The following is an 8,923-nucleotide window of genomic DNA, read 5'->3' on the forward strand; positions in this document are numbered from 1 at the left end:
CACCTGGGACACCGTAGCTCGCTGCCACTCGCAGGGTCGTCCGCGGGTTCGGCGAGGTCCTGGCTCGGCCTCGCCGTGGCTGGCACTCGTCACACAGTCCCCGCCTTCGGCGTCGTGCAAAGTAGAAAGTGACTCATAGAACAAAAAAAAATCAGCCATATGACATATAGGAAAAGCGAAAATGTATACACAATTTTCATAAAACAAAGGAAGTTCATAACGCAAGTACTCCCAAAGAGATTCGCAAATTTTAGAAGTACCCCGAAAGAGGCACCGGGACCGGGAGCTTCTCTCTATAAAATGAGCATCAAAATATACATGAATGGAGAAGAACCTGGAAAAAAGCAGTCCCTTGACCAGAAAAAAAATGAAGTAAATCCATCGTGCATGCCTCATCATACCTTCGCGTACGTGCATTCCACCAACCTAAGCCAACGAGACACCATCTCAAAAACCCCGGGCCCTGTCCTCAAAGCATCACAGGACGATGCCAGAACATCGCGCTATCTCGGCAACGAACGCGTCCACCACCAAGCCGGCGACGGCCATGATACGGTACGCGACGCCGCAGTCCACCCCGCCGATGTCGCCGCTGCACGCCCCGGGGACGCCTCGCACTCCCGGCGCGTACTCCGAGCTGCCGCCGCCCTCGCCCAGGCCCGCGATCACGCTCACCCCGCCGCCGTCCAAGAAGAAGCAGCGCCGCACGGCCGCGCGCTCGCTCCGCGCCATCCGCGCCGTGCGCGCGCTGTTCCGGTCCCTCCCGATCCTCGCCCCGGCGTGCCGCTTCCACGGCATCGTCCCGCGGCACGGCGGGCCGTCGCGGATGCACGACGGCCACGTCAGCGGCGCGTCGCGCACGACGGGGACGCTGTTCGGGTACCGCAGGGCGCGGGTGACGCTGGCGGTGCAGGAGACGCCCGGGAGCGTGCCCATCCTGCTGCTGGAGCTGGCGATGCAGACCGGCAGGTTCATGCAGGAGATGGGCGCCGAGCACCTGCGCGTGGCTCTCGAGTGCGAGAAAAAGCCGCCTGGCGCCGGCGCCGGCATCGGCCGCACGCGCCTGCTCGACGAGCCGCTGTGGACGGCCTACGTGAACGGGCGGAAGATCGGGTACGCCATGCGCCGGGAGCCCACGGAGGACGACCTCACGGTCATGCAGCTGCTGCGCACCGTGTCGGTCGGCGCCGGCGTGCTGCCGAACGACGTCATGGGTTGCGACACCGCCGAGGGGCAGGAGGCCGGCGACCTGGCGTACATGCGCGCGCGCTTCGACCGCGTGGTGGGGTCCCGGGACTCCGAGTCGCTGTACATGCTCAACCCTGATGGGAACAATGGCCCAGAGCTTAGCATCTTCTTCATTAGGATATGATGATCAAGCTTATGACAGTTCTGATTTTTGCATTACTGAGATTTTGGAACTCTGAGGCTGATTTTGTTGTCTGGGTTAAAATGGGAGGTGGCAGTGTGCTTTTGTTTGTATGATACTTATGCGGAAATGTTAACGCCCACACGTGTCCATCACCACTCATTTTGCCACGTATGAATAGATGACATCAGCAGATTTTTTTTTGGTTTTCGGCTTAAAAATGTTGTATCTCCTAAATAAAAAAGTGAACTAAAAATCCGTTTTCACCATTAAATCAGTCTCGACGAGATCTTCAAAACTAGACCCCATGTTGATATGTTTCGACGAATTTTTTGTTTTTCAGAAGTTGCCACGATGTTTACACTGCATTTGCCATAGGGCTTAAACTAAAGTTGCCATGTGGCAATTTTAGTTTGTAGATCATGGCAATTTTAGTATTTTGATGATGGCAACTCCAGTACTTTGACCATGAAAATTATTTTTTGTATGAACCATGGCAATTTTACGTGCATGTATAATGGCAATTTTAGTTTATGGTTCATGGCAAGTCTAGTTTCTTAATTCCCCATTTTATAAATGTCAAAATTTACTTTTAAATGTAGAAGAAAATAGCTGAAACATATCATGGCAACTTCAGTGTAAACATCATGACAATTCATATGCAATAGACATGGCAATTTTTAATCCAAATTTTTTTCATCAAAACATATCAACATGGTATCTAGTTTCGAAGATCTTATCGCGAGGGATTTAATGGTGAAAACAGATTTTCAATCGGATTTTTCGTTTAAGAGATAAAACATTTTAAAAACTGAAAATCCAAAAAGATTTCTGCATGCATGCATGCGATGACGTGGCAATCTGTTTACATTAGAGACGTGTGATGCGTCTCCCTTCCTGCCACACGTGTGGCAGTTAGCGTGACCCTACTTATGATACTACTAGTTGCCTTCGCCCCAAAGACTCATTTTCTAAGCACATGTAGAAGCAGCATTATTGAAGAATAAAATTTTTGTTTGTGGAATTGATGCATTTAGGATGAACTAGCAAATTTGAAAACAAATGAAAGACAAGATCTGTTCAAGTGGAACGAAAGCTCGAAAGCTGTTTGCATTCTCTTCTCGCAGCATCATGATCGATCTTCTTTTTCTCAAGGATTCGCAAACGCTCTCAAATGCTACAACAGAGTAAGGGTAGTGCTACCGTCCGATCAAGCGCGCGTCAACGCCCCAGACTGAGGCCGCCTCACTTTCATCTTCATGCTTCTGCGGCGCTCGCTGGCCGCCACGCGCTCGCCCGCGCTTGACGACTGTTGAGTATAATGTTCACTAGCAAACATAATATAACTTGGAGTAGGATTTATTTTACCTTGTCTTCTACTCTAAAATAATCATGTATTTTTATATATATGCCCACGAGACTCAAGCAATTTTTTTAGAAAAAAATGCATTGCGTCCGATTTTATAGATAAAGCCACAAGGCAGAGTAGCAGCACACACGATCAACTAGACAAACAGACGGGAAAAACAACAAACATGGACTCAAGCAATACAATCAACAATTCCACCAATCCCTCTCTCCCCCTTCTAACATGGTATTAGCTAACCAAATCAACCCTAGCCACGGCCTGCCGCTTCTGCTCCGCGCATCGCCCCTGAGGCGGCCGGCCTCCATGACTGCCGCCGGGGGCCGCGCCGCCCGTACCTAACAGGGTTCTCCCGCCGGTCGTGTTGACCGGCTGGCCTAGAGAGTCTTTTTCCTAATCTCTTGACCCGAGTTTTTCTTTCTCACTGGTTGCTTTGATCGGCGCTTACTTTTTGCTTTTCCGATCTAAGATCGATCTCCGTCGCCCGCCGCCGCCGTCGACCCCCGCGCCTCTACTTCGACATCGGCGTCGACTCTACACCGACCGCTTCGTCATCAACCGCGCGGCAAGGGTGGACCCGCCGTCCAAGGGATGTCTTCGTGCGTTGCTGTTGGCCGCTTGTTCGCGCTGTCTCCATCGCCGGTCTGTCTTCATCGTCGTCGCCCAGGACATCATCAACAACGTTGCCATCGAATCCGATGTGTGCGTTGTCCCCGCCATGGTGCGTACAGCGCCGCCGTCGGTCTGATCAACTGATCACGCGTCTGTCTTTGCCAAGCATGTCCCCGAGCACGTGTCTACCACTGATCGAGTCACAGGTTGCCGGCACGTCGTCCCTTCGGACCGCTGCGTCGCCGGCCTGAGGTCTTCCCGCCGGCTGCCCCGACCCGCACACCGCTGCCGCCGACGCCCTTTCGGGCTGTCATGTCACGAACCATGGTCCATATCGCTGCCCCGAGATCCTCCCGCCGGCTACCCCCGTAGCTACAACCGCCGCCCTGGCGTCGCGCCCCTTAGGCCGACGCACCAGGGCACGCGGTCCACACGGCCTCCCGTTGGGCCGTCGCCTCCGGCCAGTGGTTCTTCCCACGACTGCCCCGACCCGCGAGCCGGCGGTACACTGCCTCTTCGGGCTATAGCGCCGCGGAACACGGCCACCGCCGCCGCCCGAGGCCGTCCCCGCGGCATCACTGACCCGCGCATCACCGATGTGCCGCCCCTTCGGGCCGTAGCGACGTGGCACCGGGTCCACGCCACCCCTAGGTCTTCCCGCCGTCACCCGACCTGCTGCTGCCGCCGCGTTGCCCCTTCGGGCCGTAGCGTCGCGGCCCATGGTCTACTTCGTCGTCACCGCGCGTTGACTTCCCGTGGTATGCGCCGTGCCGCCTCCCTCGGATCGAGAACGCCACCGTTCGCACCGGTCTTCGTCACGCTGTCGGGTTCCTTCGCCTACTTCGAGCACCGCCACCACACTCCTAACCAAGCCGCCGCCGCCACTCTTTTTCGGGCGCCGCCGTTGCTACCTCCATAGCCGCCGCCCGTCCACCCCCTTCATCTTCGTCCAGCACCAGCCTGTCGCCAACGTTGTCGTCATCTACCCCGACCACTTCGTCTACTCCGACCATCGTTGGTGACATCGGCCTCATGCTTATTGGCGCCACAACCGTCGTCGAGTCTCCTTATCTGCTGGCCCCTCCAACTCCTCGACATGTCGTATAGCTCATGCAGGTCCCTCGTCTACGCATGCCCGGTGCTGGGAACAGCGATGCGTGCCTTCATCCATGACGCATCCCCGGGCCTGGCAAGCCTGGTGCAGCGCTTCGTCAACTTCGTTTTTGTCCGTCTACGCATGCCTGATGCTGGTAACACAGTCGCATGCATTTGTCTACGATGTGTCCCCAGGTTTGGCAAACCCGGCGCGACGCCTCATCAGAAACATCATCTTCCTGGCGCACCACTACTTCGATACCACTGTGCCCATGACTAACTCGGCGCCTCCTTGCGTCTGCGGCTCCACGGCGAATTCCTCGACATCGGCTACCCCGACTCGACACCGACCATGACATTCTTCGCATGGCTACCTCGACCACGACTACACCACCCTCCGCTCTCGGCTACCTCGACCTCGGCACAAAAGGGCTATCGCCTTGCTTGAGCAACCTCGTCAGTTTCCACTTCAGCCACGACTTCCGCGATGCATCGATCCTTACGACTGGGGGGGGGAGGGGAGGGGGTCCGTTGGCTTACTTTCAGATTCTTCTCTAGTCTCACCATCCGCGTCGCTATCATTGTGACTGCAGGGGGATGTGAAGTATAATGATTATTTAGGAAACATAGGATAGCTAGGATTTATTCTACCTTGCCATGTACTCCAAGATGACCATATACTCCTATACATATGCACGAGGCTCAAGCAATACAATCAACAATTCCATCAATCCCTCTCTCTCCCTTCTAACAACGGCCACCTTGCACCACCCACGCTCATCCTCAGCTGCCCACGCTCATAGTCTCCCGCCAACGCCCACTAGTAGAAAACAGGGCATTTGTCCCGGTTCGTAAGGGCCTTTAGTCCCGGTTCTTGAACTGGGACTAATAGGTCATTACTAATGCCTCCCCCCTTTAGTCCCGGTTCTTACACGAACCGGGACAGATGGGCATCCACGTGGCCACTGCGGGCAGCCCAGGTAGGGGGGCCTTTGGTCCCGGTTGGTGACATAAACCGGGACCAAAAGGCATCCACGCGTCAGAAGCTGGCCGCAGCTGAGTTTTTTTAAGTGGCTGGTTTAGGGGTTTTGGGGGTTAATTTAGGTTGTTATTAGCTAGCTAATTGAGAGAAGTATCCTTTCTTATCTCCGTGCTTGGTTTACCAACACTACTGCTATGTTCATTTCACCCGCTGATATATAATAACTCTTCATGCTCGCATCATCATATATAATAACAAGTCCTACTAATCATGCATCATCATACAACTTCTACTCGTTATTAATAACAAGTCATACGATCATCATACTCATAGTCATCGAACCCAACCCTACATAATTTTTCTTAGCACATCATCAGTATCAGGTAGACCTAAACACACTTGAGATAAAATAACATAAAACAGTATAGACCCTGACTCTCCATTATGAAGAATGGAGATCATCCTGTCTCCAGTTCTTGCGCTTCGCCTCCTTTTACTTCCAAGAAGCTCCTTACGACTGCCATACATTTTTTCCATTCTTTGATTGTCATGTCTCCACTTCTTTTAGAAATCCGGTATGGACAGTTGAGATTCGTAGGACGACCTGGTTGTATGTTCAAAACATCAAGGCGACCGTGCGTATACATCAGATGAGGCACACAATCATTCGGGATTATCTGTTGAAAAACATAGTAATAACTTCGTAGTTAGCAATGATGCACTAGTTTTAGAAGTATGCAAAAAGATGCGCGGATGTCGTAATAGTAAAAAATCTTACCAGGGTATCTCCATGATAGTTACTGTAGTTCAACATGTGCACTAGTGGCACGTATTGACCATAATGTTGAGGAGTTCGATTGTAGACATTGTAATTCTCAAGATCAGTACAAAATGCGATCAGATGATTTTTCTCCTTATAAGTTAATTCGGAGCCATCGGTGTAGTGGGTTTTGTCTAACATCTTCCGCACATTCTTTGAAGAATGAAAATAAGCTATCAATGGAAATAAGCTGTCAACTATTTTGAAATAAACAATATAAATTACTTAATAACTATGTTAAGCTCACATGGGAGAAGAATTGGAGGTGTATCCACAAGGACCCAAATGTCCATATTGTCTTGCTCGATTGTAGGATCACCAAGATCCATGGTGACAAGCATACCCTCATCAAAACCATACATCTAGCAAAGTGCTTCCCAATTTTTGTAACCAAAATGGGTTACACTTTCAGCATTGTACAACTTTACTTTAAAATCCACACCATGATGGGTCCTTAGGAGAATTTTTTTGGTTTCCATATTTTCATGGTCTTCAAAACCCATCCTCTTCAAGACATAGCGTCTTGCATATCATGGGATAAACTAGTCAAATTGAAAAGGATGAAAAATACACGTTAAAATAGTTGAAGTCGTGCTTAATTAAGAAAAAAACTATTGTCGTTGTTGCGTACCGTATGAACATCGAAGGTCTCCTCGAGCTTAATGCTAAAGCACCGATCTTCGTCCAGCTCAATGAACCTGACGCACATACCTCGGTCGTCGTGGCACCAGTCGTACTCCCCCGGGCGGTTTTCGTCGTCCGAGTACGACATTTCCGGCCTAAGTTCATAATTCAAATATTAAACTTATACAATTAAATATATGTACTAAAAAACCTAAATTAGATCATTATTATTAATCATGGGTTGACTATCGGTGATGGTACGTAGCTCCTCCTTTCATTCCCGAGTGCATTATTACACCAAATTGTCTAGCACATGGGAATGAAGGAGAAGCTACCCCCACGACGACGTGGATGATGAAGGGGGCTCCTAGATTTCTGCATAGAGTGCTCTTCAAATTTTAGCATTCAAAGTAGGAGTACTTTTCCAATATGAGCATTCAATAAGCAAAACCAAATCGTAAAATAAAGTAGTATTCAAATTAGCATGCATTCAATTATAACCAAAAGTACATCATCTCTTGTGTCCGTACATCGTCGAATATTATCACTAATACTCCTCGAATACTATCATACATATAACATCGCTAATTAATACAGCTAAAACCGCGCCCGACGGGTATCGTCGCGGGCGGTGGACACCCAAATATAAGGAACCATCACAGGATCATAGCTCCAGTGAGATCCCTGAAGAACCTGCCAGGTATTGTCGAACCTGCCCTCTAATGCAACCATGTAGCGACGGACGTGCTCGTCCTCCTCGCTGACACGGTGACGTACCACCTCCGCGGTGTCCGGAAGCCTCGGCACCGTCACTGGCCCACGCGACCGCCACCAAACAAGGATCGGGTCAACAACGGGCTGCCTCCTTACCAACCTACGTCCCCCGGAAGGTAGGACCTCCCAATACCAGCACGGCGGAGCCCAGTCCCGAACATGGCCCTTATCAAGCAGGCCTCCACCGCCGAGTCGACGACGACGAGGATGCGGGATAGGCATCATCGACGTCGATGCGGGAACTACTTCTATATATAGTTAAATAAAATAGTTTTATTAATTAAATCAACTAGTTCAACTATTAAGCACTTACTATCAATAAATAAAGTAGTACTTACTAAAAACAAACTACTTCTATATATAGTAAAATAAAGTAGTTTATTAAATCAACTAGCTACTTCAACTATATATGAAGCACTTACTATAAATAAAATAAAGTAGTACTTACTAAAAATAAACTAGTTTAACTATAGTTCTATTATTTTTCTAACTAATTATATTAAACACTTTCTCTCATAAATGACTTCTGTCATTCACAATTTTCCTATACATACACAATATGAACATATACATAAATTGACAAAGAAAATACTATGAACAAAAAAATCATTAAAATTCTATGAACAAAATTACAACAGAAAAAAATCATAAAAATTCTATGAACATAAAAAATAATAAAAATTTGACATATTCGATCTTTGCATATATATGAACATACAAACATGCATATTCAACAATAATATCACCAAAAAAATCTATTAACAGAAAAAAAATCTAACACAATATGAACAAATTAATTACACAATATGAAAAAAAATCTAACAGAAAAATCTATGAACTACACATCTAACAAAAAAATCTATGAACTACAAAAAAATATAACAAAAAAATCTAAAAAAAATCTAAAAAAATCTAACAAAATCTAACTCAATTAACTACACATCTAAATTATACTACACATCTAAATTTAACTACTGCTAACATCAAATTAAATTAGCAAAAATTTTGCTCACGCCGACAGCGACAGCGACAGCGAGGTGCGGCGCGGGGCGGGGCGGCGCGGCGATGGTCGACGGTGAGGCGATTTAGCGCTGGCCGGGGCGGGGCGGCGACGGGTAGGGTTCGGCGGCGTTGCGGGGAACGGGGCGGGGGGTGGGGGCGGCGACGGCGTCGGGGCGGCGCGGGGCGACGACGAGGCACCAACCGGGACCAAAGGCCTCTTTTCAGCATCCCAAAGGGCGGGAAACAGAGACCTTTGGTCCCGGTTGGTGCCACAAACCG

At 49.1% G+C, this 8,923-nt stretch overlaps 1 protein-coding gene across 1 annotated transcript; it reads left to right on the plus strand.

The window, feature by feature from the left end:
• Window positions 1–487: 487 nt before the first annotated feature.
• Window positions 488–1,487, plus strand: LOC119279695 (protein MIZU-KUSSEI 1-like). Its single transcript, XM_037560850.1, has one exon. It carries the CDS (start codon window positions 488–490, stop codon window positions 1,370–1,372), a length of 885 nt encoding a protein of 294 aa, XP_037416747.1. The 3' UTR covers window positions 1,373–1,487.
• Window positions 1,488–8,923: the final 7,436 nt, after the last annotated feature.

The sequence above is a fragment of the Triticum dicoccoides genome, chromosome 3B (assembly GCF_002162155.2).
Source record: "Triticum dicoccoides isolate Atlit2015 ecotype Zavitan chromosome 3B, WEW_v2.0, whole genome shotgun sequence".
NCBI classification, from domain to species: domain Eukaryota; kingdom Viridiplantae; phylum Streptophyta; class Magnoliopsida; order Poales; family Poaceae; genus Triticum; species Triticum dicoccoides.